Source organism: Morchella sextelata (assembly GCF_020137385.1).
Source record: "Morchella sextelata strain SCLS chromosome Unknown scls_7, whole genome shotgun sequence".
NCBI classification, from domain to species: Eukaryota; Fungi; Ascomycota; class Pezizomycetes; order Pezizales; family Morchellaceae; genus Morchella; species Morchella sextelata.
Window position 1 is genome coordinate 687,425 of NW_025408622.1, and position 11,723 is coordinate 699,147.

General features: G+C 44.8%; 4 protein-coding genes across 4 annotated transcripts; 1 reads left to right on the forward strand and 3 right to left on the reverse strand.

Moving 5' to 3' along the window:
* Window positions 1-619, forward strand: H6S33_011867 (uncharacterized protein; the record flags this gene model as incomplete). Its single annotated transcript, XM_044843215.1, has 4 exons — window positions 1-125; window positions 230-251; window positions 333-345; window positions 411-619. 4 exons carry the CDS (start codon window positions 1-3, stop codon window positions 617-619), a joined length of 369 nt encoding a protein of 122 aa, XP_044695535.1.
* A 632-nt stretch (window positions 620-1,251) lies between these two features.
* H6S33_011868 (uncharacterized protein) lies at window positions 1,252-3,225 on the reverse strand (the record flags this gene model as incomplete). The annotated part of the gene is made up of 5 exons (XM_044843216.1): window positions 1,252-1,462; window positions 1,524-2,002; window positions 2,090-2,233; window positions 2,286-2,490; window positions 2,543-3,225. 5 exons carry the CDS (start codon window positions 3,223-3,225, stop codon window positions 1,252-1,254), a joined length of 1,722 nt encoding a protein of 573 aa, XP_044695536.1.
* A 2,957-nt stretch (window positions 3,226-6,182) lies between these two features.
* Window positions 6,183-8,336, reverse strand: H6S33_011869 (uncharacterized protein; the record flags this gene model as incomplete). The annotated part of the gene is made up of 5 exons (XM_044843217.1): window positions 6,183-6,768; window positions 6,827-7,311; window positions 7,375-7,958; window positions 8,015-8,113; window positions 8,177-8,336. The coding sequence occupies 5 exons, from the start codon at window positions 8,334-8,336 to the stop codon at window positions 6,183-6,185; spliced, it is 1,914 nt and encodes a 637-aa protein (XP_044695537.1).
* A 2,298-nt stretch (window positions 8,337-10,634) lies between these two features.
* Window positions 10,635-11,186, reverse strand: H6S33_011870 (uncharacterized protein; the record flags this gene model as incomplete). Its single annotated transcript, XM_044843219.1, has 3 exons — window positions 10,635-10,693; window positions 10,755-10,995; window positions 11,073-11,186. 3 exons carry the CDS (start codon window positions 11,184-11,186, stop codon window positions 10,635-10,637), a joined length of 414 nt encoding a protein of 137 aa, XP_044695538.1.
* Between the last annotated feature and the right edge of the window lie 537 nt (window positions 11,187-11,723).

Below are 11,723 nucleotides of genomic sequence, written 5' to 3' on the forward strand. Positions count from 1 at the left end.
ATGCTCTTCAGACTCACCGCCCGCTCCCTCCTCATCCCCCGAGCACCTCTAACTCGCACACTAGCATCCACATCCTTCGGTGGCCGCAACCCTGTAGACGTTAAAGTAGATGAGATCTCTGAGCAGTAAGTTTATACCCACCTACCTACCTACTTAATAGCTACTGGTAGTGGTACTAGTTGTGATGAGAGTGTAAATACTAAGCTAAGATTGTACTTGTGTGTGATAGATATGCAATTGCAAAAGATGAGGTTTGTACATTTTCCCACACCACAACAGCTTTAATGATGACTCGAAATATGCTAAAGAAAATACTGTTTTATAATTGGTAGTTAGAAATCGCTGGTACGGAGCAGAAACAAGATCCGCCAAATCTGTATGCCAGAGCTGACATATGGAGAGGGAAATAGTTGAAGAGACAGAAAAGCGGTCCATCTATGCCGCCGATGACCGAGCCACGGTACGAGAGGAGCTAGAGAAGCTCGAGAACCTCTACCGAGACTCTGTGTCGACCTCGCCAGCCGAGCAAGGCGAGGAGATCAGGAGGAGGGTCGAACAGCGTATCAGGGAGTTTAAGAATGCTGTCCAGGAGCTGAATAAGGCGGACCTGGAGGATTGAACGGTATTACAATATTGTAGCCCCCAGCACATCCGTGTTGGAGGTTGGATACATAGTAAGCGACATATGATATATATACCACGATATATACTAAATTCTTGCTTTTTATATATACTCAACAGGCAGAGACCTACCCGAAACATCTAGATACTCCCACTAACAAAAGAAATATGAAAGATAAAAAACAACCACTAAGAAAATAATAGAAAAAAAAAGTATCCAAACAAATGCATTTTGAATCATGCACCCCACCAGTCTTTTTTCTATGCCAAAACACCAAAGAATAATACGAATTTCCAGACCCGACCCCATCCCCCCAAATAAGAAAGAAAAAAAAAAAAAAAACGAAATATGCAGGAAGTTTAGAGTGCAAGTAGAGAAGGGTAAAGACGTAGACAACGCACCGTTACTCCCAAAACCGTAATTCCCCACCCACCCAAGTTTACAAGACTTACAAAACAATGTGCAGGTATTGACCGAATAAAATGATACCACCCCAAAGAAATAAGTGCATCTGTACAGTCATTGTATGTCGCTGTCAAGCGCAATAGGATATGAAAAGAAAAAAAAGAAAAAAGAAAATGCCGCACGTAAACCTCCCTCTATGCAGTTTATACAATAAAATTTAGGATTCATGATACTGGTACTACCTCAGCAGTTGCTGAGGCTTCGGGTCCAGGAGACTCATCGACAGAATCCCCAACTTCCTTTTGTTGATAAAAAAGAAGGTAGGCTTTCGCCTTAGCAACGATTTCCGGCGTGACCTTGTGTGCACGATCATCGTTGATGCTCCACCATTCGTCTTGGTATTTGACATAGGCATAGTAATGTCCGGAGCTCGCCCTATGTATCGTCAAGTAAGCTTCGATGCCGGCTAAAAAAAAATTGGGGACAACATCCTTACCCAGATCCTTGATGAACCACTACAGCGTAGAGGTCGTACAGACGTTCTACCTGATCGGTACTGTCCATCCAGCGGCCCATGTCCAGTCCTTCCAGAGGAAACCTCACATGTGCATCGACCTTTTGTTTACTTCCACGGACTGTATTTCTTCTCCAACGAAACCGCTTCAGATGAATACATAGTATCCGCGGTAATGCACCAAACTTGAATGCCTTCGAGAAGCCCGTATCCGAGCCACATGATAGACAAGAGCGTCCGGTTCCATTTGTAGACGAAGCGGCAGAACCGGGTGGAGACGGCGAGCCTTCGAGTTCTTCAGCAGATGAGAACAAGTCTAAGCAATCCTCCAGCGTGACTGAATTTTGCGGCTCGGCCGATTTCGACGTTGCTTGAAGGTACGATAATTCAGGAATTACAAGGCTTAAATCCAAGAACGGGTCTGGCTTAATGGTGTAATACTCGCAAGACAAACATATGATCTATGTTCATGGTCAACGATATTTTCCGGAAAAAGGAGCGGTGATTTTTATCTCCAAAGACACCAGCAGGGAAATTAAAAAAATTACCTTGTTCCACAGGATACCACCAAATACAATTTGAACAATGTTGTCTTCTATACGGTATGGATTCAGTTGTTCTTGTGGATTTAATTCATCCGTTCTCCCAGCCCTTTCCGTTATCAGTTCATTCTGCATCCGCTCCAATGCACACTACATGAGATTCAGCAAGATGGTCTAAGAGTATACTATGGAGAGAAAGTACCCTTAAAAACTCTTGAGCGTCATGCTGCTCATAACGTTCTTGAAAAAGTGGCAGAACAGCCGCTACAGCTGTTGCAAACGCATGTGGGGAAACAACCAACACCGATTTAGATATCCGACGTGGTTTGGGTGGGACGATGGGCTCGCTCGATGGCTCGTCATTCCACATAAGTTTCAGCAAACGAGAAAATTCATCACAAAGATTTCTGAACAAGAATTAGTAAGATTACTCGGCAGGACGGCGGAGAGAAAGCGTACACGTCTGACGGGACGGTATATTGTTCTTCTAGCTGAGCAGCTCTCCGTGTCCTCGGTCTTGCCATATGCATTTGGACCTGAATCGCTGCATCTTCCTTTCGTCCACCGCCCTCCGTTTTCTCCTTATCCGGTATTTGTGTCTCCCGCTCCAGAAAATAATCACGAAGGGGTTTTGTATGGCTGAGAGCTTGGATTACTGCATTATTGTAACACGTATTCCCGAGGTTCTTCAGGCCAACCACTTTTATTCGTTTCGCTGGTGGGATGTAGGAACTCGCGTCGCTTTTGGAATCATAACTATCATCCTCGATTACCTCTGACGACCGCCTTTTCCCCTTGTTGTCTTTCTTTGAGTATGTTTTCTTGGGTAGTCGGCGTTTCGGCTTGATTTCCATCACTAGGGTTTCATCCGATTCTACCGGCTCATTGATGAAATCCATAGCGAGTTTTGGGTTTTCCGCAGGCAGCTCATCCCCTGTCGAATCTTCCCTGGCGTCCTCGGCAGCAGTAAGGGATTCGGGAGGCGAAAGGGTCTCTGGGTGACCACCGGTGGGAATTGGTACACGGGCGAGTGCAAGGTCATCGATGTTCGTGATAGAGCAGACAGTTGAAGTACATGCTACTGAAGGAGCCGGAGACGGCAGGGAGTGTACAGGTTGGGGGAAGAGTGACGTCGTGATCATGGTGTTTGTTTCGATCCTTCTCTTTGCCTCCCCCAACTCCGAAGTCAGCATTTTATATTTATCGAGTTGAACAAATTTATCCTTTTCTTTTTTTTCTCCTCTGCTTTTTCTCCTTCCCTTTTTTTTCTATCTCTTTCTGCTCTTTTGGGGGAAGGGGAACGGGTATATTTTTCTTCTCTCCTCTTTCTCACACTTTGCCTCTTTAATTTATTCCTTATTTCACTGAATGTTGAATAAATTGAACAAGAAAAAATAAATTAAAGGAGGGATATATTGAACAGGGCATCAAACATTGAGATTCATTCTATTCATGTATTCCGGTTGCAGTGTGTGGGAAAGTTGTTGTCTGGTGGCTTTGGATGACAACCGACACACAAAACGAACAGACAGAAGAGTAGAGAGAGTAAAAAAGTAACAGGGTATCGAAGCCGTTGGCCGTCAAGAAGCTGCCCAGGACTTGACTAGCTGCCTGGCCAGGCGTGTGCAGATCTCACTCACCGCGGGAAAAATAATGCAGGTGGGGAGGGGGGGTAGGGAGAAATACTGAAGGGATCAAAGAGGATGAGGAGGGGAGAGAGTAGTATGTATGGAGGAAAAGGAAAGAAAAGAAAGAAAAGAAACCAGAATAATGAGTGGATATGCGCAAAAGCAGTAGAGAAACAATGCACACGCCAGACGACAACAACGTACTCTAGAGAAGACGAGGAGGGGGAGGGGCCGTATGTGCTCTACTGTACGCCGTACGGTACGAACGAATGCTTGGGTTGGGCTGGGCTGGTTGCGTGAATGGATGTGTGTGTGCGAGCGCGATGCGGAAAGGTACTTTCGTTTCTCTTCTCGGCCAGGGAAGAATAATGAGGCTGCCCCGGAGTGAATGCTGTTGGCAAGCAGGCACACACCGTGCAGTCAGGTCAGTTCGATCGAAGACCGGGAAAAAGGGAGGCGAAAAACCCCACACAAGGACATGACCACAGGGTTCAACTACTAAGCTACTCTAGTAATAATTGACGAAAAAGGGCTACTACTGTAGTACTTTATGTAAGTTATTTTTCCTAGTTAGTTGGTTCTCGATCTCGTTGAGACCTCGGTACACACTTTTGCTGATGTTCCTGAGAAGTTCATGGTGTTCCCTGGTAGGATGTTCTCAAAAGAACTGTTTTCTAGCTCTCTTCGTTGGTCGGAATTTAATAACCTTTTTAGCGTAACCATGGGGAAGTCCGGATATATTTTTCCGAAAAGGCGGCTCCGCGGGGTGTAACATCTTCTCCCTCCGTCCGGAACAATATTTTCGGCTTACTTGCGACAACCATTGTGAATCTTGACAAGAATGCACATATGGGGTGAGGTAAAAAAGAGCACAGATGCATGTATGTTATGCACCCACGTCCCAAACAAATAATCTCATGTATGCGTATCTTCTAATAAATTGTACAATCCTTCGGGAAGTGCAGATCCTCCGGCGGAAAGGGCGTCTAATCCTGAAGGATCTACACAGTAGATGAAGACGACATGTTTAGCATTACATGCAGTCTAAGGTACAAGCTGTTCCTTTGGGAGTCATCTGCTATCGAGAGCTTAGACTGAGACCTCTGTATGCCAGCATGATAAGGCACCATGAATGCTGGTACTGTCGCCAGGGATTAACTTTGGAAGTCATTTGTGTGAGGGGGGTGATTTGCAGGAATATATCCTTTGAACGACAGTGGGAAATCATCGCCTGATGTTGTCGCGGGTCCACATTATGTGGGTACATGTAGGTCTTGGGACCCTCGTCTTCTATCAACAACAGTCGTCACTACAACTAAGCTTAGAAACCCTAACCCACGGTGTTCTTCAAACCGCAATAGGCACCCCCGTTGAAGCACACTGGCTACAGGACGAACAAATATCGTACATGGCATCTATCTATATATAATAGCCTGGTCGGACTAGGTCTAGCTGGTGTGACAAAGGGTCGACTTTCAAGAATCACATATACCGGAGAAAGTATTAACAGCATGGAGATTCATCAACCCGTACTCTTGCCGGAGGTCTCTTATTTTCATAAAGTTAACAGCGGCGGGTACATTCAAAACTTTAAGAATACAGTCCTCGCATAGCTTCCAATGACAGCACAAGAAAGAAGTGCAGATGCAGGAGAATCTCGACTCTCAAAACACCAAACCCCAAAATACATATCCCTAGCGGCGGAGTAAGAAACGCTCGCAACGACATAATTCGTGCAACTTATATGTGATCTGAGGAGTCATAACACAAAACCTAAATCTGGAGCCAATTACAAACAGCCTGGTATGAACACTACCTGAGTACTGCACTCAATGGCATGGGAGTCAATCACGAAACAGATTGAACGCCAAAGGGTAGTTGCAGCCAATCAGAATATTTGGAATTAGGCCTACTCTCTATGTAGATATTCTGTTTTTGGGCTACGAATATTCCTGGTGGCCGTCAAACCTGTTTCGTCGATCGTTGACCCCCGGATTGACTGTACGGCCACTGTGGCGTGTAAACTGGGACTTTGGGGGTTTCAAATGCGTGCTGTACCAATGGCTTGCTACAAATAAAAATTGATAGCGGGAAATGAAACAAAAGTGCTTCTTGCTAGGTGGGTATGTATGAGCAATCATCTAGCTATGCCCCTTTGGATAATTGTGTATATACATGTGCCTATTTTCTGACTGGAAATAGATCACAACTTCCGCAGGCTAACTGGTAATACTTACCAAAAGCTAGATTTTCAACATCTTGAATATAGAGATAAACAAAGGAAACTTATATAGTTATGGTGTCAAAGAAAATTCAATATTTATAGTGGAAAAAAATTCAAAGTACCAGAAAATAGCACAGTTTTAAAGATATACAGAGGAAGTAAAAGGGTAATATATACAAGGAAGATGTCAAGGGACGGAGGCAGTAGTACTATTAAAAGGAGCGTTAAGCATTAAGCAATTATAATACTATTTTGGCGGGGGTGTAGGCGGTACATCGTCTAATGCAATGTTCACATAATACTCATTATGCGGGCAATGCATACAATGATGAGGGGGAGGCGGAGGGCCAGTAATTGTGTGTTGCTGAACAGAGGGCGCAAGCATTTCAACTGGTTCTGGGGAGTTCAATTGATACGGTTGGTGTGAATCTGAAAATCTTGTTGTCGGTAGTTCTACTGCTTGACTGTGACAGAATTTGCTGCAGCTCTCCGGGATGGGACTTCCATCTAGCTCAGCAAGGTCGTCTTTCCTAGGAAGACTTGGCGGGCTTCGATGAAAGTACCAGTAGAATCCGCCAATCAACGATATTGTGGCCAATATTCCGGCAATGATGGCACCTACTAGTGCGGCGGTGCTTGCGTTTGTGTTTGTGTGGTTTGATAAATGAGGTGTGTTAGAGGCCTTGGGGGTTTCTGTGGGGGTGGTTGTTTTATTCCGATGTGGAAGACTATCGGTGTCTGTATAACCTCCCGTATCGAGTATGGACTCATTTGTCATGAGCGCTGCAACGTGAGCATCCTCAAATCCTATCTCTGGTTCTAGATTTGTACCACTAAATAGAAGATTAACACAGAAACGAAGAAGAGATGCATAGGGTAAGGGTTCCTTACTTGCTGCCGAACGTAGACCGTATCGCTAGTGGGACCTCATACTGCTGAGGATTTGAGGAGTACTGCAGTTCCCAATGCCATTCGTTCAGACTAAACAGATACATACCGCCATCATCACAACCAGTTGGAATGATGTCTGCGGATATCTTCCCCCCAAAGACCATCATAGCGTAACCTCCGGAGACTAAATCGCAAGTGGCATATTCCCTGGGAAGCGGGACTCTATTTACCGAGTAATTATCGCCATTACCATCCCAAGCTAGCTGCCACCTGAAAGTGGGAATTGTCAGTACATAAACATCACCTGAAAGTAATGAATTCGCTCCCGCTCCACCGAAAATGTATATTTGATGACTTGAGTTGTCGGGAGCAGAAACGACTTGGCCGCAGAAATTCGCACGGTGTGAAGGTACATTGCCAGTTGTGTTTTGACGATACCATTCATCCTTTGCAATGTCGTAGATGTCGATTCTATTCATTGGAAACTACTCGAGTCAGCACCCAAATCTAACTAAAACGTCCTTAATTCGGTTCGGCGAAAATCATACCGTGAAATTGTCGTATACTAGCCAGTTTCCCTCCTCCGTAAGTCCGCCAAAGAAAGCCAAAACCCCCTGCTCTCCATATGGCAGATAAAACCCACCTGCCGAGTGACGTCTTTTCCACGGTGTTGACTTGTTCTCCCAGCTCTCCTTCGCCCCATCCCAGATCAACAATCCCCCAACATCAACATCTCCCATCGACAGGGGGACAATTGATTGAGAATCATGTGCTACCATTCCACCAAGCAAAAAGCCCTTTCGTAAATTGGCAACATAAGTCCCCGCCGCGCTGAAAGCCCGCATGATCCTATTACCCCCTCCCATCGAAAGAGTCTTCCATATCCTGCCATCTTTGCCTCCAAGATCATAGCTCCAAACCTCGTAGCTAGCTGTGGGAGCTGTATAATTGGGGAAGGTTTTATTGATTCGCTCTGTTAGTCCTCCCACCAGGACTAGTCGGTCTTCGTCTGCCCACAAGTGGCCTTCGGCAATATCAGGAACGTCTGAGGGGATTTCATAGCGGTGGGAATGTAGGAGGCCATCGGATAAGTTGAAATCTTGCGTCAGGTCGATTGTTCGCAAATATGTATCTGAACGGATTATAACATCAGTATATATAAATGTTAAAAAGAATAACTTGACTAACTGGGTGCTGCGATTTGAGAAGAGCGGTCCTTCCAAGTGCTATCTGACCCATACACTACATTACCCCCCATAAGGTATAATGTATTGTTGATAATTGCACCTATGAGAATATGTCGAAGTTAGCAAATTTAGCTTTGTAATTAAACAAAAAGTTTCTATTTACTTTGCTGAGAAGTCATCCGGCAAAGCCTCTCCACAGCAGCACTCGTCTCCCCATCCCTCCTTTGTAACTCGGTATTACCAGCATCGAGGTACTGCGCTTCAGCAAAGAAGGCTACACATAGTGACATTATCAGAATGAAGGTCCGCATTCGAAAGTTCATTATTGCCAAAAACTGCAGGGAGTGTTCAGATAAAGAATCCACGAATGTAGCACTGTTCCATTGTTATGGGAATGAAGGGCATATCTATTATATACTGTAGAATAATTTGATATCAGCGCTTAAGAGAGGTTCCGCTTATTTGCTTTTCGCGATCCCGATACTGGGTTTCGTTTTTCTTGGGTCTGGCGGTTGATTAAAGCTCGCGTGGGCCAGCGAACCAATTCCTGTTTGGCTGCAAGCTGGTTCAACTAAATAAAGCCTCCATCTAGCCAGTTTGGGCGACAGTCGCCATTTCAAAAACCAACAAACTGGAACCCCAAAGCCCAAACAGGAATCCGACGCCCAAACTGGAAAGAAGTGGAAAAGAAGCAAAAGTACTGGGACATCCGAAACCACTGGTCTTCTGAAACTGGGAGTTTAAAAAGGGAACCTTTTTTAAAAAGTTCATGTGAAACATAGCACGGAGGTGTCTTCAAGCTAACTAACCTTCTGGGGATTTCAGCCCCTCAATATGCAATAACAGAAGCCAAACTCACCTATTTTGCACACGATGTATGTATATACTTTGCGCCTCTACAGTTTCCGGTAAAATTATTGCGAAAGTGGGTTCTCCGTGACCCAATAGTCCTGTTGGCCCTTGATATCTTTGCTTCTAGAATCCAAATCTAAGTAAAAACTAAACCCTATATATATGTGCAAATACAGCATCATGTCTGTATACTTATGTCTAAACATACATCTACTATATCTACTATACTATAAAAGAATATATACCGAAAAGGTTTCGCTAAAACCTAACCCTGCACCTGGCGCCCTCACCATTGAATGGAATACATCAGGTATCAATCTCATGGCTAACAAAAGGATAAGATGAGGTAGTCTCGGAGCTGATGGGAAGGTCTACTTACGTAAGGGCCCAGGAGATCAATCACAGGTGCTAGAAGGAATCTAAATTCTAGAATACGTGACATACATGTACCTTTGGAGCGGGACGAATAGTGACCCGGGGGGTAACACCCGGAGGCACCCCTAGTGTATATATACATATATATAGGGTAAGAAGTGGGACTGGGGCAATAGCCTGTCGTATTTTGATAGGTACTAAAAAACAATTTCATCATGAATGAAATGACGGCATTTGAAAGTCTTTAGAGATAAGGCAAGGCTTCCCAATAATCCCTTTGGTTTGTTGGCATATTCCAGAAATAACAACTTAAGGTACAGGTCTGGACACAACTTACCCTTAGCCGCCGGTGGTGCGCTTGCGTCTGGCGAGGGACCGTCACCGTCACGCAAGGGTGTGTGCAGTCTGACCCGGCCGAACGACACATGGGACGGTCAACTGCCCCTTGACTAGAGCTAGAATTTCATGTAGAGCGCCTCTTTCCCAGCCTCTACCGCTTGGCACCAAGGATCGTGAGGATTTTCTAACTGTTCTAGGCGCGCTTCTTGGGATCGCGACAGCTAAAAGGTCTGGTTTGAGCAGTGCGAGCGCGAGACTAACGATTGGCAGATAAACCGGCTAAAACTCAAGACAGAGAGTCAGAGACAGTATGGAGTACCAAAGGAGGGAGAGTAGGTACACTACTCGTAGATGGAGCCACAAGACATTACCATCTCGTAGTGACTACATACACGTAGTACTGAGCTGATGTCAAGAATTGTCTTGCTAGAGTACTCACTCTACCTACATACTAATACCCACTAGTAGAAATATTGCCAAGCATTTGGTTTTCAATAATCTCTGTCTTTGAAAATTGGTATTATTTGATATCTGCGCTCTATATAGAAATCATTACTCGACCAATTTGCCGGTGGTTTACCTCTCGCGAGCGTCGAACTGCGCTCTAAAGACTCAACTGGAATACGACAGTGAGTTGGAATCGCATCTCTTGCTAGAGTTTATCCCTTAATGGTCATAGGCCTAAAAAATCGATTTAGAGGGGAGGTGGGTTGGTTGGGTGCGCGGTGGCCGCGCGCGCTTTATCATGGTATCTAGAGAAAGTACTTCAGCTCTAGCGGAGAATGTAATACTGAAAATTACACTACCTGTATGCACAAATTTATGCTGAGAATCACCTTGCTGTGGGTACTTACCGATCGGCATACTGATATATTTCCTAGAAAGATATCTTTGGATACGATGATTCACCAGGTCCAAATCTTTACAGTATTAGGGGCTTCAAATGGTTGTTTTTTAAAAAATTCAATACATAAAATTTGAGCCCTGATATCCCTTTACCCGAAAGAAACCCCACTAGTTTACACCCAACTACACTGGTCTAGAGTGTAACTCTTCTACAACTCAACCTTCTCCGGAGTGTATCCTTGGATCCCAAGCAGTTCGGTTTGGAAGACTAATAAAATAACCAGCATTAGTAACTAAGCCAAAGATCAGTGCACTCAGAGAAAACATACTCAAGGTGGACTTCGGCGGGATAACTGGCGGCATCCCTCGTTCCCCATAAGCAAGATCATACGGAATAGTCAACTTCCTCTCGTCTCCAATGCACATGTCCAACAGTCCCTGGTCCCATCCTTTGATAACTCTGCCCTGTCCAAGCTGGAATACAAAAGGTTGGCCACGATTGTATGAGGCATCAAATTCGGTGCCGTCCTCGAGGGTACCGCGGTAATGGACCTGGATCGTGTCTCCCGCCTATAAATCATATGTATTAGTTTCCAAGTCGACTTTTTTGTGCTTTTGAGCGCCTTGGGTAGTGAGGGAGCTCAAACCTTTGTCTTTCTAACACACTCAATTTCCTTGACCTTTTCGATCTTAAGTTCCTCCGCAGTGGCAGAAGCGACGAGCGCTGAAATGACGAGTGAGATGATAGTTGAGACGCGCATTTTGAGTATGTTAAGGGTTTTAAGTTTTACTACTCGAGTATTGGAAATCGGACTTCTTAACTACTCGAGAGGGCGTAAAGGACAGATATGGTAGGTGTGGGTAAGTGGACGGAACGCCCCCTGAGACTAGCTGTATGCGGTTAGAGCAGTCGTAAGAAACGTGGAGGTAAGGTTAGTGCCGCCTGCCTGGGCATCACGGAGGAGACTGTGATTGGTTGGTATTTGGTAGGGAAAATAGTATTAATATTTGAAAAGGGCCTATGGACCGGGGACGGTTGAGGTCATACTTACATGTACATACATAGGTTATGTAGGTACACAAGCTTCCAACTTTAAGCCTCTACCTATGGCTCTACTCTAGAGTATCAATTCTTTGAGATTGACGTCACGGCCCTGTTGCAATACATAAATGTATGGATCTATTTCTTGGGCTCAATTGAGTACGAATTAAGTACATGTAGTGAATCAAAGCAATGCCGTTACCTTGCTAGGTCAGCGAGGTAACTCACTGATTAATTCACAAGCCAGTGATCTATG